The sequence below is a fragment of the Schistosoma mansoni genome, chromosome W (genome assembly GCF_000237925.1).
Source record: "Schistosoma mansoni strain Puerto Rico chromosome W, complete genome".
Lineage (NCBI taxonomy): Eukaryota > Metazoa > Platyhelminthes > Trematoda > Strigeidida > Schistosomatidae > Schistosoma > Schistosoma mansoni.
Genome location: NC_031502.1, coordinates 40,857,841 through 40,877,741, shown reverse-complemented (window position 1 = coordinate 40,877,741; position 19,901 = coordinate 40,857,841). Strand labels below are relative to the sequence as shown.

At 30.5% G+C, this 19,901-nt stretch overlaps 1 protein-coding gene across 1 annotated transcript in view; it reads left to right on the top strand.

Annotated features, from left to right (window-relative positions):
* Positions 1-19,901, top strand: part of Smp_151310 (putative netrin) — a gene marked incomplete at both ends in the record, with an annotated part of 64,940 nt that extends 45,039 nt beyond the window's left edge. Inside the window, 3 exons of the mRNA XM_018789707.1 lie at positions 7,585-7,656; positions 13,732-13,982; positions 19,419-19,901. Of these exons, the coding sequence (XP_018655123.1) occupies positions 7,585-7,656; positions 13,732-13,982; positions 19,419-19,901 (806 nt within the window). The remainder of the gene's footprint in view (positions 1-7,584; positions 7,657-13,731; positions 13,983-19,418) is intronic.

The window sequence follows — 19,901 nt, the reverse complement described above, 5'->3', positions numbered from 1 at the left end:
TAAATGTAGAACTTTTAGTTATAAAATTTTTTCAGTTTATGTGGCTAATTTTACTCTTATTCAAGTTTCACATAATGATGTTAAAGTGCTATTAGTGTTGGGAAATTCATTCTAGCCATAATTTGTTTTACCAAAACACAAGTACATGCATATATACACATAGATAGGCACATTTACAATTCAATTTTTTCGTCACCTTTTTTTAGGTATAGAAATATATTTCGAGTAATTTTTGGTAAAATAACTATCTGTCATCACCTTCTGTTTCAGACTTTTCCATAGTATGCTTTGATTTTTTTTTTCCATTACCAATTTGTCGTCATTTAGGCAATAATTGAAGAAAAAGGAAATTAAGACAGACAAAGTTGAATTTCATAATTATTAAAAAAAGAATAAAATGTCAATTTGTTATTTACGCCATAAATTTGTTGATTTACATAGAGAGAAGGGGGAAGATGAAGATCATTTCTTTCATTAACAGAGAGTAAAAACAATTGTATTATGTGTTTTCTTCAAAAGAAATTGTTATCATGTTACCGATGAAAAAAACATAGCTAAATGGATTAAATTAGTTTTCCATAAAGATCAATAGAACTATAGAAAGACTTATTGGAATAATGAATGCAGTATCTTTTTCTATTGACTTTATGATGTGTAATTAGACTTAAACAAAAATATTATTTGATGGGTTCACTTAATTCAACCACTTATAAAACATTCTTCCTTATTCCATCTATACATATATATAACCAGATTAAGTTGTGAATGAACCTTCAGACTACATCGTTTGTGTTTTCATGTACATGAATAAGTTTGATAACAAAGAATACACAGGATTCATTTTTCATACAGATAATTTAGCAAACTCTCTACTGATATGTAAGTAAAATGAAATAATTCCTAAATTGTAATTTGTTAAAACAGATGGTTCATTGTGTTTTGTATGATCACCTCGACAGAATTACCTAATTTCTGTTAGCTTAAACAAATCTGAAGAATGTTAAAATAAGAATAAAAGCAATGAAATAGGATGTAGGTGAAAACATTCAGTAATTATCTAATTTCATACAATATGACCCCTTGAAAATTGAATCAGAGCAACAAAAAATAAACAAATCGCATTATTCTTGCTTTGTTTAAAATTACCTAATTAATCAATTAGATATAAGTATCGTCTAGTCAGGATTGAGTTTCTTCAGTTATGTTAGATATATCACAGCTGGTTTTTTGGCTGATGTTGAGTCAATTGATTATTTGTAGGAGAAATATTGGAGATCACCATCACATAATTATCTTTCATCTCTTTTCTTCCCAAGGGAATTTAATGAAATAAATTGCATTACTACTTATCGTTTTTTTTTCAATTTTTTCATGAGTAAATGTTGCCTTTACATTGTTCTCTTAATATTTGTCATTGTGATATTCTATACGAACAATATATAAACTTAAGAGCTAACCCATATAACTGTACACTTATCCATTATCCTCCAGCATACGTGATTGACACACATGAACACAACGATACTATCTCCATCAAACTGATTAGTAAATCTATGTATACAAATGTATTATTAGTAGTAAATATCAGAAATAAATTTGTCCAGAGTGTTACTTTTCACGACTCCAATATATTTGTTTTCTCCCCTGTGTATCGGAATAATAAGTAAAAATGAATTAGCTATCAAAAGAAAAAGAAATGACTCACTTTGTCAACGAAATTCCAACTGATTATTTTATTTTATTCATTTTAATCTGAAATAAATTACTACTTATAAATTCATTGTAAGTAATATAACAAAAGACTTTTGTGTGTATGAAGAAAGTGAACAGAATAGAATTCAATCATTCAAATTATTTAATAATAAAAGTGACTGCATTTTTCGCTGAAAAAGGTAAACCGCATTGATGAGGAACTCTTATTTCTCCTCTTGAAAATAGTACAAAAATAAATAAATAAGTAAACAGGATATTTGTAAAAATAAAAAAAGGATAAGGAAGCCAATTTATTTGATAGTAAGTGGTTTTATTGTATTAACTTCAGCTTGAAGTATTTATCATCAATACTTATAACTATTGAATAGTCTCATCTGAAATCATAACACATAAGAATAAAGATGATTAGTGATAAGTCTTGCTCCGTTCATCTACACAATAACAACTAAGAAACTATATTTGCTTTGTGAGGAGGAATTTAACTCTTTAAACATCTTCTAAATGAGAAGATGAACTATCGTTTTATTGTAATATAACTGATGTGAAAAGTATGAAATACAAAGTGTGATTTTTTTCTCTTTATATTATAGTAAATAAAAGTCAACACACTGAATATATGTATGCTTAGTATTCATTGAGTTATTCAAAGGGGGTTTAAACCAGGTTTACCTTATTGACAACTACTAACAGATACGAAACATAGCCTGAAGGTTTCCTGCTAACTACTTTCAATTACTTAGTAGCGAAACATAACTCATGCAATGTCAAGTCATTTAGACTAATTGTTACATTCCAATTGGATCGATAGAATTTAATCAGCCCTATAAAGCCTAGCGAAACATGGCATCGGTTATTGTTGAATGGAGGAAAGACTGGCTATGAGTATAATCTGCCAATTGACTTCTTCTAGATGAGTGCACATTTTTTATAGATATAAGTTATTTTCCCCTCAAGAATTGATATCAACTGATGGACCAGCGAAAACTATAGAGGCAGGATATCTTCCTGGAAATTCACGGCAGTGTCCATCAGTCGTGCCACACGGAACTGATTCTCATGTTTATATCTATCAATTAAGTGGTCAAAGGTAATGGAAAGGAAGATTTGACTTAATCATGACTGGCCTCTCATATGACTAAGGTGATTGATTGTATATCACTAGAATTCTGTCAATACTAATGATTAGACATTATGAATTTATCTAACTCCATTGATCAATTGATGTTATTTATAAGTTCACGAGTAATTCATGTTTATTCACTTTACGAATACATATTTAGTTCAACAATTTACATATTTACAGTAATTTGTCAATGTTAGTGCTGTAAATATGAAAGCTTTGTAGAACCATTTAATTTTACTGTGATAAGATTATATTACCTAATTTATTTACTTATTAGTTTGTATTTCTTAACGTATATTTCAATTACTTGTTTTTCCGAAGCATACCGTTCTACTATTTTTTCATTCCCTTTTATTTTTTACCAAGTCCCGATAAAAAGTCTAATTTATGCCATGATTATCAAATTGATTATAGTTTCGAAATTGCAGAACTTCTTTCATAAGTTTGATGGATTTGCGTTTAACCAATTAAGAACAGGGTTGCTGAATGCGATCAAATTATTTTTTAAACTGGTTATCTATTCCACCTGAAGATTAATTTTTTAAAATTGAATATGCACTGTCGAAGCATTGGCAATTCACCAATCGAAGCAAATTGCTTATACTTTTCCATAATGTATAAATAACTCTTAATATTGATATAGATGTGTGTGGAGATTGTTCAGTGAGAAATTAGTTTTCCATGGATTAACATCACCTAGTGAACCGTGAAAATTAGGTGAACATTAGTCAACTTGTTTTATTTTATTCCAAGTGTACATTGCTAAAGATTTTCAAACTGGAATGAAACAACTGTTCATTGACAATGATTTTTAATGTTTCCCCTAAAATTCTCATAAACTAGTTGAGTAACTATTAAAAACAGAATAATATAAAGAATCTCCATAAGATTTCAAGGGGGAACTAGCAATATACACATTTTGTTTCTAATTGTTTCATTATTGAAATCACTAGATGTTTAACTGTCATACAATAGAACCGACTTATTGTTCAGCCCACTCGGGTTTCCAGTTGTCTTTTTGGGACGATGAGGATCGGCGAAAACTATTTAGACATTAGTTTGGGTTTTTCTAAACACATGTTGAATAAATTTTGATGGATTAGATTTCCAGGAAGTAAATAAATTCTTTAAATTGATCCAATCGACGTTTAATGTTAAGTTATTGGCAATAAAAAAATGTCTGAACACATATTTCGAACAAGCTAATACCTTTTGGCAATTTTTCTGTTCATAAGACTGACTGGAATGAGTTTTAGTCCTCTTAAAAATATCAGATCTCAAAATATTTGAGATATGCATTGATAAAATGTGACCTCTAACACAAGACATTAGTCTAGAGTTTACTTCTACTTGTCTCTATGAGTGTTTGGTGATGCCAAGTCAACTAGAATAATTGATTACACTGTAACTTGACTAGTAAAATCGGATCAGTAGTGTGAACTAAAGAAAAGAACGTTGATTACTATGAAGAGACCGTTTAGCGTTTAACGCTCATCCACAAATAGAAAATCACCTTGATTCAGGTGAAGAAAATCACTAATCAAATCATGGATCAAAGTACTCTAGTGCTTTTTCCTACATGTTCAAACGTTTACCCCACTAACACTTATTAAAAAAAAGACGAAAATTACTTTTGTCTCCAACTCAAAATCTAATCACTCAGTTGAAAACCACCGATTACTAGGATACATTACTTTTTCAATGTAAAAGCTCTCAGCATTGTTTTTCAAACAACATATCATAGCTGAAAAAATTACTTCCCATGTTATATATAAAAATTACATTCGGTTTGCAATTTAAAAGAAAAAAAAGATAATTAAAATCAAAAAATGTAATTATTTAAATGCCATTTACTTACAAATAACTTTCATTCATTTGTTCTGCTACATTTATTTTCACATCTATGAAAGATAACGTCAACAACTGTAGATTTATCCATGTTGGTTTTTTTCTTTATTTCAGCTCATTCAACCAAATCTCAGTTGTCTAAACCAGAGACTAGTAAGTTAGAAAAATAATATTTGCAAGATGTGGTCTTCAAAATATTTGATTGGATCTGATTTACACCGAGGAATAACGTATAATACTGTGTACGGTTATTTGGCTTATTTATTTATGTAGATGAGTTTTATGTTTGGGTTAAGGCATACCCTCACTCTTTGAAAATCTTTTATGTCAAACGACAACGATCCTAATTTTTCAGCAGATTACGATGAGTATTGTTAATAAATTTCATGAAGAATAACAAGGGGCTTTAGATGTTTGAACCAATCACCCTAAGATCAACTAGTATTACTGTCCATCTACTTTCAGAAAATATAGTAATAACAATAAGTTCTTGATGATTCTTCAGCAACTTATGTCTCTAGCATCTGTAATAACCAGTCATCTAATCAAAGATATATGAATTCAGAAGCTACGTATTCCTCTAATATTGGTGAGATGTTACAAAATTTGATAAATATTTATTCATTGCTGTCTTCTATCTAATCTATCAGACAATGAGGTAAAACATTTTGAAAGTGAATACGTCTACGATAAAATTGACAAAGCTAAACAAATCAAAATAGCTCAAGTTACCATCTTGACTAAAACCTAACTATAATCCGAGTTTATTTTTACCTCCCTTATTCACCTTGTATTCCTGCGTCTTCTCTCCCAAAGACTTTCATTTATTTATTCCTACAGTTGAGAAATTGGCATTGACTTACCTATCGTGACTATATTTTAGCTGTGAAATTATCATTTATCTTCATATATTGTTATCTAGAGCAAGAGTAGAAAGCAAGGGTCTCTTGCAAATCATTCACTGACTGTTAGTGTAAGCTACATAAAGATGCACAGACTTGCCAAATGGAGTCTTAAAACATCTGGAACTAGGATAATAAGGACATCAAGTGAAATAATTCTAATCTTTCTTTAGATTTTAACATTCAATTACTTCTTACTTAATTGTTTCAAGTCCATGTATTTCCCTTGCCTAAGATATTTCATTGTCTTCTTTAACTTAAGTGGTCTGACATTGACTTAAATTTCGTAAATTATAAACCTGAATGAATGAATTATTATACATAGTTTAAAAGTTGTTATTTTGTTTGGATCCAAAACTTTTTAAAGTTATGCTTATGGGAATAATTGTTATTTTTCAGGTGATCATGGCATAATTTAGGACTTCGGAGACAAAGATAAAGTCAGATAGTTATTTCGGAACATAAGATTAAGTGAAAAATGGTGAGATAAAAGCAGTGAGATCGACAACTACTATTTTTCCTCTTTCGATTATTCGTGAAAATCATAAGTTACTTAAATGAATTTAAGTAATATAAAAATATAACAGCAAATTCTAAATACACTTCAGTAGCTCTTTTTTTATCTGTTTGTAATATAAATATTATCTTATTATTATCATTGCATCTAATATTTAAATCTGTCATCATAAAGAGGGGGGTATAGTTGTATGAAATTAATCTAAAATGTACATTTTATTCAGAGAGAGAGTAATTAAATACATCAAACCACCGGTTATTTTATTCGTTAATTAAGTTAAAACAACTAGATAAAAAGTTACGAGAGATGTTTTCATGGTAAATCAACTACTAAGAATGTAACGAATGGGAAACTCAGTTAAATTGTTGACCTGTCATGTTAAACAACCTTTCACTGAAGGGAAATCACAACATTCATTAACCTGATCATTTAAACAGTACGAAACCCATGTTTTCAGATAGTGAGTGGATTGAGAGTATCAGTCATGCGATACTTATCATCACCCTTAGTATTTTGATGACTACATATCATTACGATCCCAACACACTGAATACACTTTAACAATAATTATTTAAGAAGGCTTTGGAATTAATGGATTATAGATACAGTTAACTTCAACTTCTAGCGAAATTCGAATATGATAACCGCGTTATACATCTGATTCTTTTAAAAACCTGTGTCAATTGTTTCTATATTATTTCCCCTTTGTTTCTTTTACATTTACAAATTTCAAGAGTTACACATTATCTGACGGAGTTTCTAAATGATCAATGAAATACATGCACTAATTGGTGATCACATCAGTAGAATATTTTCGTTTCTCATGATAAAATTTTTGAAATGGATCTCCAATTATAGGTGTAATACATTGGAAACTGCCTACACCGACATAAACCCAAGCAAATCTCCGTTAAAATCTATAAAAATATGCACATGGTTACTAATCAGTAAATCATACGCATATCCGACTTGAGATATAGTCATTTAGTCATTAATTATGTAGGTCTCACATTACTGTAAACACATTCGACACATCACTCAAGTTTGAAAGCTTCTTCCTCTAAACTAACGATCTTACACCAGCTTCTGTAAAAGATAGTGTTTGTTTTAAATCAAACAATTTGAATCACTTTTATTAGTTTCTAAAGATAAAAAGAGAACCATATTGATTATTAGATTAAGGGATACTTCAATAAGCTAATAAAGTAGAGCGAAATAAAAACATCCTATTAATGCAACTCTATTAGAGTGTATGTATACTATTAAAAAGTATGAAACATGTTTGGAAGTTTCTGGAAATCCTGTCAGATGATGTGAAACTTGTGAAATCTGAAGGAGAAAACGAAAAGAAAACTGAAACAGTTTTGGATTGAGTAAAATAAATTTACATTATCATTGAAACACTAGTTCATTTTTCAATCAAAATTCAAGGTGTTTTTCAATATGATTTCTTCCTTTTTATAAAAAATAACCTTATTTAGATATTGATTGTCCTCCATGTGAGAGAAGTAAGAAAAGAATAAGATTTAAGAAGTTTTGTCGTAATGAAGCTGGTAAGTTGAGCTGTTGTTTTGATGATGATTATTATTATTCTCCTGTGTTCCAGTGCATAGAATGTTTACTTTAGTATATATTCTTTACTAGAAGACAATCTTAATTTCAGTCACGCTAACCAGATATAAATGAACACAACTTTTTAGGTTTGACCTTGAACACAAAATGATCATATGATTTATTGACCTCTATAATCGACAAAAGTAACTGACTATTCTCTTATAAAATCTAAATTGATTAGATGAAAAAAATATTTACAGATAACTGCAGTACAAATTACTATGGTTGAAAAAAAACGACAAATTTAAAAAGTAATGGATGTGCAGCTATTTGTTTCAGAACCCTCAAGTTGTTTGATGGTTACATGAAATTGGGATCTATTTCGAACATAATCGATATCTCTAATCACCATCCATCATCCTTTAACCTTAGTTAGTAATATTAAATGGTAAAGCTACTCTCCTTCTAGAAATCATTCAAACCAATCGAATGTTTCTCAACCGATTTCTTACGAAATACATCTAAATATCGAGGTAAAAACACTTATTGATTAGAACACTGCGTTACCTTGTCCTTTAATCTCTGACCGTTAGTCTTATGAAAAACGATACTTATTATATGTTAAATTATTTTGTTCAGCCCAAGTAGTAGATTCATAGGAATTTTCAAACTCAGGAAAACCCTTACGTCGATCATTGTTGGCTCCATCTGGACTGTTGTAAGTGAGTAGCCAGATGTTACGTATCGACCCAGTTGAGTCCACAGTCTTATTGTTTTTACTTGACAAACCACTGTTGTTCATCGATCTCACTGTTTTTACTGGGAACCAGTAACCATTACAATTACCACAAAGCAGTGATAATATGATAGACTGGTTCAGTGAACATTTATTGACTCCCCAACTACAGGCCTAATAACAAGTCCTAAAATTACACCATCCTTAGACTACAATATAATCATCTGTATGCCAAATTTCACGTACTTTATAATGACATATATAGAGAAAAAATACATAGAATTCATGCAAAAAACACTAGATAAGGCTTACCTAAATTAATACAGGGAATAAAACTGTCACATCGAACGAGGGTTAACACCTGTCACTTTGGCTGAAATTCATAGTGAATTTTTAGTGGCCCGAGATCTGTTCCCAGATAGATCGTTTGCTATCTGTTATCGAAATATACATGTCTCTAATCCTCGCATATAGATATCGACCTAACTCGCGTTAGTGAATAAAGAAATTAAGTAAGTCAAATAAGAGAACGAAGTTTGAGTGCATATATTTTATACAATCGTTGATCTGAACAGACAATCAGGGAGACGGGGAGGAGGAAGCGAAGAGAAGAGAGAGAGAAGCGAAACTTAATGACCAACAGTGAAGAAGGTTAGTGAGTCAGCTTAATTTAGCCAACTGTGAATCATTATTTATAGTCAAACAAAAATAAGTTACAGACACATAATGAGTAAGGTAAGTAATTAGCACATATACGACCATATAAAAAATAGTTGTCTGGACATCTTCAGGGTAATAAGTTAGCTGGACGAAACATTGGAATTATTTAAATTTCAATCGCTGAGACTATTTCAAATATAATTTTCACATATGATGAATTCTTTATACTCGGCGGCTAATTTCTGTCAAGCTATTCGTTCTAACCTTGACGAATATTCGTATGAATTATAATCAGTTTTTTTACCATTTTGTTTTTCTAAACCTATTAGTACATAATTCGAATTTCTCCAACCAACTGATTTATTAATAACAGTCTGAATATGATGGCTTTGTTATGATTGTAACATGTTCACATGTACTTCAAGTAGTAAACAACAAAATAAAATGTTGTTGTGTTTTTCCTGAAACACACACAAACAAAAATTGTGCATCTTTACACTATACGTTCGTTAGTTTATTTTAACCGATCCAAATTTCAAATGGAAAACATAAAATTAAGTGGTTCACTTTCAGATAAAATTCGTGATATGATTCCTTAAAATACGAAAAAAACATATAAGAGGATAGCTAAAATCTGGTTAGTAGATAAGCTAATATAATTTCCTTAACAATACACTAAACAATCTTAGTTCTCATTCTATGAAACATTTCTGTCTTTAATAAGATATTATATGAATAAGTAGCATATGGTATCAATGAAAACAATATACTTTGCACTGTAATTAACAAGTGTACATGATAATGACAAAGGATCTGGTGAGAGAGATATAAGTTTCTATTACAATAAATCAATGAAAAGTGTAGTACATATGCATGTGAACCAACTAAATGTATGGTATATATATATGCAAATATCAGATCAATAAGTTTATTCACACTACTTAACAAGATGAGGTTTATTAAAGCACAAAGAGTTAACGATCATGTAGTCTATGATCGGATTTTGATATTTTGAAAATCGTTGTTCATTCAATTATCGAATTATCATTCTTAATGTCATTGCTTTTTAAAAGTAATATGGGTGACACTGCTAGTCTATGAACTAGATTAACTTAGTCGTAGTACCAATGTATAAAATACGGAATCAAAAGATTTGAATCTTGGAAAATCAGTCTACCACCCGTCAATGATTTGTGTCGCGTAAGACTAATTTTCAGCAAGATCTAGGAATTGTTATTTGTTAGGGCTAATTTATCATACCCTAAATGAGATACATAATGATATTAAGTCACTAGATTAAGTAAACATATAAAATTGAGTGGATTTCATCTCTGGGGAGGGGGGTTGATAGTATAACATTGATAATTGTTCAGTGTTTAATTAAGGAAAATGAAGTTCCCTGAAAATTCAGATAAATTTGATATATGAATACCAAGGTTATATGGAACCTACTTTTCAGGCCATTCTATGGTTTATCTGAATCCGTTTACTGTTGAATATTGCGTCATGTGATAATGGGTTAAATAATTAGTGACCCACTTTCGCTTCTTAATTGATGCTTTTGCATGTATAGTGGAGAAAAACTACATCGTGACATTGAATACCTTCCAACAAGCAAGAATTGATAACTAGTTTATGCACAGATACATCTGTCACAGTATTGTTGTTGTAATTCATACCTATCTTTTGATTAATCTATACTAAACACTATGTTCTTGATAATGACATTTTATTATCAAGGAGAGTAACTAGAATAAATGGTAGTAACAATATAACATTAATTGCAATTAGATTACACAATATTTTCTGTATATTACTTAATTAATCTGAATAATTTAAGTTATTCAACTAGATTAACAGGGCCAAAAATGTTTGTAAACAAAAGAATATCATAAACTAGTACTAAATCATAGATTGGTCAAGCCTATATATCAAGTTGACCGATCACTCTTAGATTATATTGATGCCTTAAGAATCGTATCCTGTCTTTTTAAATAGCAATAATAATTACTATTATTATTATTATCAGGTATATTCTGATATTTTAACAAATATCATAGTCTCTTTAATATAATGAAGTATCGATCTATAGAGTAGACTTTAATTAAAATATATTTGATTGATTCAAAATTTCAGTTAAGAAGTTTTATATTATTGGTTGTTTATTTATGTCAGTAGATAGGATTTGTGGGTGATCGAATTGAGCTTGTGTAACTGAGTGATGTAATGGCGAACGGTCCTTCAGTCTTTACGCTCGTCGTTTAACAGGAGAATTATTATTCAAACAAGACAACCTAGATGAAAAAATTCACCTTTCTTTTTATCCACTTCTGATTAATTTCAATTAACTTGAATTATGAAGAAACGTAAGAATACAGAATGCCACCTATAGCCACTTATAATACTCTATAATTATACCAAAATGAAGATGTAGTTTTCAGTCAAGTCATATGATATAGTTTATTTAGTATTTAGTAACTTATTTAAAGGTTGACTCCATATTCACCATTGGTAAAATGGTTAAACATCCAATTAAAGGAGCGTCATATATCAACAATATAAAGAATATAGCTATAATACCTTGATCTATGTGAGTATCTGTTTCCATCAAAACTTTTCGCTATCAGAGGCATTGATAACAACATGATTTATGTGTAGCTTTTCTCTGGCTGAAAAAAAGCTAGCTCTTGTCTTATATCCAAAAGGTTACATTAGGGTATCCTATGTAAATTTACCGAAAAAATGATTGATGGTTGGAATTAGTTTTGTATGTTGCTAAATAAAACCTTGACGCTGTTGTTTCAAAATTTAGTGTTTTACCAGTGATGAACAGTTTAACTATGTTGAGCTGAAAGTGTAAATCGTTGTTTTTCTATTGGATATTTTACAGTTTTATAAAACCATTTTATGGTAAACAGTTTCACAGAAGAGACCAACCTTAATAATTTCCATTAAATTCATATCATCAATAAAATTGTATCCTTTGAAATTTTTATCAGTTATAATTCATAAATAAAAGTGTTAAAGTCAGCCAAGTTCAAACTCGTATACAAGGCTTGATAAATCGATCTTATCACATCATAGATAGGAAAAATTCTAACTCTCTCCCCTTCCAATTCAAAGTAGGAGCTATCAGTAGTTTCCAACTTGCTAAGCAAGTAAACTTAATGTATTTTTGTTTAGGTAAAATCAAGTGAACTTTAAATAATCATGCATTTAAATTAACTTTCATAATTTGAATTTAGAGGGATAACATTGAAATTATCTTTTTCTTGACTGGTTCAGCAATCTAGTAGTTTTCAACAAACAACTCAATTAAATTGATTTCACATTTGTCCAGCAACATTACAATGAGCTTTAAATAGGTTATTACATTTAAATTAAAATGAAGAGCAAAATGAGTTTCAAACAAAAACTTTCACAGCCGAACAACTGGTGGAAACTATGATATAATTTAATTTAAAATAGTTTGGATTATCCTATTGTTAAGAATTTTGACTGAAATATGATCCGTCTTCGTTGACATATGTGTATCGTGTGTAGATTGTCTCTAAATAGTCATTATAATACAAGTTAATATAGAATAGATGGAATGTGGTTAGGAGTGGAATGGAAGATATGGGTTTCTTCCTACTTGGGACTTGTCGGTCGGATGTACTTTGTGGGGGCTAAATCTGTCTTCAATTAGATCGTATGAATGATTGCTGTCAAAATATATATCCTGGCTATCCTCGTATGTAATAAATGACTTAATCCGCGTTGATGAATAACGCAGTTAAAAAAGTCAAGTACGAGAATAGATTTTGAATACATATATTTTGTACATTCACTGATCTGAACAGGAAATCAGAAGGATTAAGCGAATAGAAGAGAGCGAAGCAAAAATGACAAGCATTGGAGATGGCGGGTAATCAGATAAAAGTAAGCTACAGATATGTGATGAATAGGATAAGAAGTGTACACACACATACGCTCATATAAAAAATAGTCAGGGTTAATAAGTGAATAATTAACATGGTCAAAACGTGACTCATGATGGATACGTAAATTGGCTTGTCCAGAAGCTAAAATAAGGTATATGGGCATAACACATCAACCGACACTACAACCTGCATCCCAAAACCGATGTTCATTCTAGGACTATAATCCAGTACCATATGCTTGAAAATCCATCGCCCCATCCACTTAGCTACTGAGTGATAGTTTAAAAGTCAACCAATTCATGACTTCGGCCAACTTATTCCTTAGTGTTATATGTTTTATTATTTTCATAAAATAACCACGAAATTTAAGGATTTTTAATTCGCCTCTATAGCTTTCGAGTATTTGTTGTCAGAAATAGTTTATTGAGGAATAAATAACAACTAACACATTCAATTCTGTTGGTTAGAAAACTGTTGCCAGTAAAGGAAATCACTAAGACGTGAACCAGACAGCAATAAAATATGGTCATAAATGCCGACGTATTTAGAATAAATAATCTATTGATGATTAAAACTAAAATTAGTCTCAATGATATTTTAAAGAATGAATCGGTCTATAACATGTAGGTTCTTTTCATTTTAATTACGCAGATTTATACAAATCATAAGAAATAACAAGTCCTATGGTGAACATTTTGCATTGTTGATGAATAAGGTATAATATATCACGTTAATAAATTTATTTCTTTCCATAGTGTTTCGTGGCATAGTCAAATCTCGAACAATTCATGGAGACTTAATGCGTCTTGAAGTCGGCATTCAAAACACATGGCGTATTACTGGAGCAGCTGAACACTTATTACCTAAAACAGCATCGCCAAATTTACCAGCCTATCGAGTTTGGTTACGCATCAAAAATAACTCAGCAGATAAACGTCATTCACGATGTCTATGTCCTAACCTTCAAGTTGGTCAATCTTATTTGTTCATAACACGTTCGCATCAGGTATTATGAAATAATTTTAATGCTGATTTGTGTTCATGGTGAATTATTTTGTATATGAAACAACTTTTATATAAATTTATATTGAAAGAAATATAATTAAGACACAGATAACAAGAACAATACATGCTCACAATGAGATAATCGTATATCAGTCAAGTAGTGTTGATTATTCAGTAGTTCGATTAACTAAAAAGTCATCTATTTTTCTACTGAGTCAAGTTTGATTTCGTCAGTTAGAAAATCCAGATATTACTTGAACTACTAACGATCATTCTTCAAATAATTAAGGTCTATTCTTCTTCCTCATTACCTCTCTACAATTTTCTTGATACCACCTTTAATACAACCTTTCTACTATACAATTTTGCTGTAATTGTTAATAAGTCACTAAGATCAATTATGATTCTGGGGCATCAGTAGAGTTATCTCAGTTTAACTACTTATTAATGTTTGCAGAATGAGCTGTTTTAGAAAATTAATATTAAAGACAATTTATGGAGGTATTATGTTATGTTATGTTGTAGTGACTTGGCTTCTACATAATTCCTTAGTTCCGTTTATCAATCACCTCGATAACTGTTATCATATGAATCTCAATGGTGTAAGAGTTCAGAAGGCAATCGTCACCAAAACAAACTTCAGATAGAAGTGAGCTATCAGAATTTCTCCACATAAAGCTAACAGCTTCTTTCGTTAACAATAAATTCAGTTGGTTTGTTATCAAACAATAGTTGTCTTGTTATATTCCGCACTTTATTTTGATTGTCTCTCCTCTTGGCCTTACGGTTGTTTACGATTTTTTTAATCGGTTGATAAACCTGACCTACTTCGGTTTGAAAATGAAATTTACTGTTGACAAAACATACTGATAGTTATATGGAGAATAACTCAGTTTCATTTGATGTTTGTATTGATGATTATGTCTAAAAATACAACGAAAGTTTCACAATTAGATAATCCAGCTTAGATAACAAAACTCCATCAAAAAACAATTTCTCATGTTCTTTATAACTAATTTTCACCTATTGAAACAAATGGATAGTGTATCATAGGTTTTAATTAATAACTTAAGCAGCCATTTTGTAACTGATAGGTTGATAGATCTCAGTTAGTTCTGTCAACTGAACAACACGTAATGTTAAGTGGAGAAAAGCCTATTTATAATTTATGTACACAAATATATTCCTCCAAGTACTCAATCTCCTGTCTTCTATGGGAAAAATCATAAACAACGATGGTCAAATTGACTTGCTTAATATTCCCCACTTAAAATTTAAACTTTTTCTGCATAAGAGTAAAATTGTATCATGTTTCCCCTTTTTAATATCTAAAATAAATTCAAATAAAAATGTTGCTTGAATAATTGTTTAATTAAATTTTGTTAAGATTTTACATTTTAAGAACCGAATATTTCACATAACTAGTGTTTATATTATTTGTTAATTTTCAAATAAGTCGGAAATCTAATAGATACTCTATTCTATTTGTATAATTGGTGAACAATAGTCAACTAATTACTAATATTGCAAAGATTATTGAACAGTTGTTTGTTTGTTTGGACTTACTTACGCCTGTTACCCTTCGTGGAGGAGCATAGGCAGCACACCAGCATTCTCCATCCAACCCTATCCTGAGCAATCCTTTCCAGTTAAAATTCATCCTTTTCATATCTGCTTCCATTTCCCGGCGTAATGTGTTTTTCGGCCTTCATCTTTTCCACTTCTCTTCTGGATTGCAAGTTAGGGCTTGCCTCCTGATGCAGTTTGGTGATTTCCTTAATGTATGTCCAATCGACTTCCAACGTCTTTTCCTAATTTCCTCTTCAGCTGGAAGCTGGTTTATCCTCTCCCATAAAACGCTATTGCTGATAGTATTCGACCAGTGAATGTTGAGTATTTTGCGTAGACAGCTGTTTATAAATACTTGTACCTTGTTGACGATGGATGTAGTAGTTCTCCAAGTTTCAGCTCCGTACAGTAGGACTGTCTTGACGTTCGTATTGAAGATTCTCACTTTGAAACTAGTTGACAGTTGCTTGGAGTTTCATATGTTCTTCAATTGTAGGAATGCAGTTCGAAGTCTACCAAAATTTTTTAATTGTTATAAGTGAAAAATAGCCTAAGTGGATACACGCGTCCAGTAATTATTCTTGAAAAAGATCACTTTTCCGTGTTAAAGAACAGTTCGCTAGTCAGAAAATATTGAACGAAACTAGATGATCTGATGCAATTTATGAGTAATCTCCTTATTGTATGAGGCCTTACTGTATCATGAGTCTGTCTAAACTATAAACTTATGATTCTTTGACAATTAACCAAATGGTCATTTCGATTAGTTATAGCTCTTTAAGAAGCTACGCTCAAACACATATCTGCTTCAGTTTCCCGACGTAGTGTGTTCTTCGACCTTCCTTTTTCCCGCTTCCCCTCAGAATTCCAAGTTAGGGATTGTCTCGTAATGCAGTTTGGTGATTTCCTCAATGTATGTCCTGTCCACTTCCAACGTCTTTTCCTCCAAACAAACAAAACAATATACATGGATTATCAGTTAAACTTGATGGGTTATTGAAGGTAAGAGGTGCAACACTGAAGTCTCGTGGTAGTAGAAAGGTGTGGCGCTTATTTTAAGGCACATGATCCTCTTTGTGGGATTGAAACTCTCATCATTCAGTATTACAGTTGAAGACATTACCAGCAACTAAATTCTTGGTAAGTTAGGACACACTATAAAACGATAGACAGATCTTTATCAGTATTAAGGAATAAACAGATAATATAAATTACTAATTAGTGATCAATCAATGTACTCAAATCTTCACTTGATAAGTGAAAAGCAACAAATAAAATAATAGCGAAAATATTTTCGTGGGGCAGTCATTCAAGATTATTTCTGAATGATGAAGCTATAAATGGTAAATAAACAGATAAAGAAATTATTACTTTGATAATCTGATAATACCAGCTACTGTTGAAATTTTCGATATGAATTTCATTTGATTCTTAATTTTAGAAAATAAATCCATTTTCTATTTAAGAACTTTCGTCTAAATTAGAGGGAATAGTTTCATAGTATTTGGACGCCGAGTTGATGTAAGACATGAAATTGGAAGAATATATTTGTAAAATCTCAGCGAATGGAATATCCTTGGAAAAGCTTGGACCAGATTGTCAGGCGAAACGTTGGATTTACTTCAAATTCATTCGCTGAGATTTTACAAATAGATTATTCCTATTTAATGTCTTACATCCATTTTCACTTAACTTAATGTTGTTGGTATACCAATTGAAATTTCCAAGTTAATAATCATTCATTCATACTTCATAATAATATTTAATTGGTCATCGAAAACAGTGAAGACCTTTTCAAAATAGAAATAAAGAAACACTTATTATTGTAAATGTATCTAATAAAAATAGTTCGGTTTTACATTGTTATCGATTGCATGTTTTGATGATAACCAACCATGCACATTTACCAATAAAAGTTTATTATTCCGACTCAATAAATCAATAAAGATGATAAAGTATCAAACTTCATTTGTAATTCACATTTCCATACACGCTTTCTGATCAGATTAGATAGAACATTGTAGAAGAGGGAGGTTTTATCAGAGGTTAACATTAGTATACGTGACTGAATATCATAAATCAGTGACTAAATAAGAGCTTAAACAATTTGTCAAGTGAAAATCCTTACTCTACTCTTGAACTGATTAGGATACAAACAGAAATGAAACCGAATTTGCAGTGTATGGATATTTCCAAGATGAAATAAAACTGGTATAGATTAACTGAAGATGCGTTTTGTTTAATATTCTAAACTATAAAATATTCAATTCAGTTGATCAGTTTAAAAGACACTCATTCTTGTAGGAAATGAGATTAAAAATTAAATCATAAAGAACTAATTATCCATGACTAGGTTTAAAAAATGATTCCATGAAATTTACAACACTAATTAGCCATTCTGATGAATTACCAATAAATATAGTATTACTCACTTATCAGGTCAAGGTTTATGTACTCAGCTTTCAGTCACACTAGTGATATTAATTGACTGCTCAAAATAAAATAGGTAGCTTGAGGTTCGATAAGGTGGTTGCTGGTTGAATGCCTTAACCACCAACGTACCACTCCACTAAACTAGACTAGGCAACATAAAATTTGAGCTAACGTATAAGTATCTAACGAAGCTTAATTCTGAGCCGGTTTCCTTAACACACTAAAGTTATTGTACATAAAAACTGAAACACTAGGTATTGTCTACATTATTCAGCAAATATAATTAAATACATGACAGTAGTATTCATTATCATAATATTCTAAACTTTAGACAACTTGTGATATAGAATCAACACTGAGATCATTATTGATATATGATCTGCTTCCAATTTGATTAAATTCCGCGTTTAGAACTTCACAAATCCAACTTGAAGTGGGTCAATGATGAAGATTTAGCTAAAATAGTCTTCAAAAAATATCTAAGTAAACTATTTGACCTGTTTCTGTGTTATCATTTCACTTTAATGCATTACTTTGAATAGTCCACTTATTCCATTTTAAAAGTTTGAAAGTAAATTCCTGATAAATGTTGCGTTAAAGACAATATTCTGAGGGCATATTATTTCAGTTTATTTAACAAACCATCCAATGTTATTCTGACGACAAATTTACTGGACAATAAAAGTATTCATCTATTCCTGTTAGCTTTATTGATGTAAAGTAGATGGAATAATACTTTGTTTTTCAATTTCAATTTGCTATATTTCCAAATGTAGTCGATTTGTGATGTAGTCTAGCTATTATCGTTTGTTGTCGGTAATAACTGTTTCACTATCGAGCATGGTCTGACTGCCCTCACAAGTTAGAATTTCTCACAAAAACTTCAAGAATCTATTTCAAAGTCAATCACTAGTGAACACGTAACTACGATTTGTTTGAGTGGATTGTCTAGTGTGATCTTACATAAGCTGTTTCCATTTGTTGACGCGAAATATTCTCAAAGTGATCTAATCTTTACATACCACTTAGCCAAAGAATTTCTTTTTCAAAGTTCAAATATTTTAAGACAAATAAGCGTATCTGCCAAATAGAATTTCAAAATAAATCAGGTCGAATTCATAGAACATTGTTAAAAAGAACGCGTGTGTTTATAACTCTAAACAATTGTTTGGTGTTTAAATTCAGTCTCATTTACGTCTACGTATTGATACTAGACTACACAAACATAAGAATAGTAATTATATGATATAGATAGTGTATCAACTGTAAATGTCAAGGTTATAACCCACATTTTCATAAGCACAAAAGCAATACTAACAACAAATATATATGAAGTGATAAAATATATGAGTCATTTGTTTAAAATCAACTGAATTTCGTTTAAAATCTTCTGTAGAACTGTGATTTTACCGATATTTTTTTATTTACTGCACAGGTCCCATATGGCGATCGAATGGAGTTATTACTTGATACACATAGTGTAGTACTAAAATGGAGGGAATCATGGAGAAGACGATTGTCAAAATTTGTACGTCGTGCTGCACGTGAATCATGTGATAGTGAGAAAAATTCAGTTGTTGTTGATGATGATAATACTGATGATAGTAATTATGATAAATTAAAAAGAACTCGTCGAGTACAACGGTTACGTCCAGGTCCTGATTACTATTCATCAAATACCCAAGTGAATCAACATAATCGAATACAATCCCCCACTTCACCTTCAACATTATCATCAAATTACCACTTGAATAGGCTAAGGTCATCTAACAAGTTAAAAAAACAAATCAGTCAATCATCTATCATTTCCGACCCACACAGTTCTAAAGAGATTAGTTTAAATTACCCACATGATAAGGATAAATTTCAATATACAACCAATAAAAATGTGTATTCATCATTTTATTCAAATCAATAA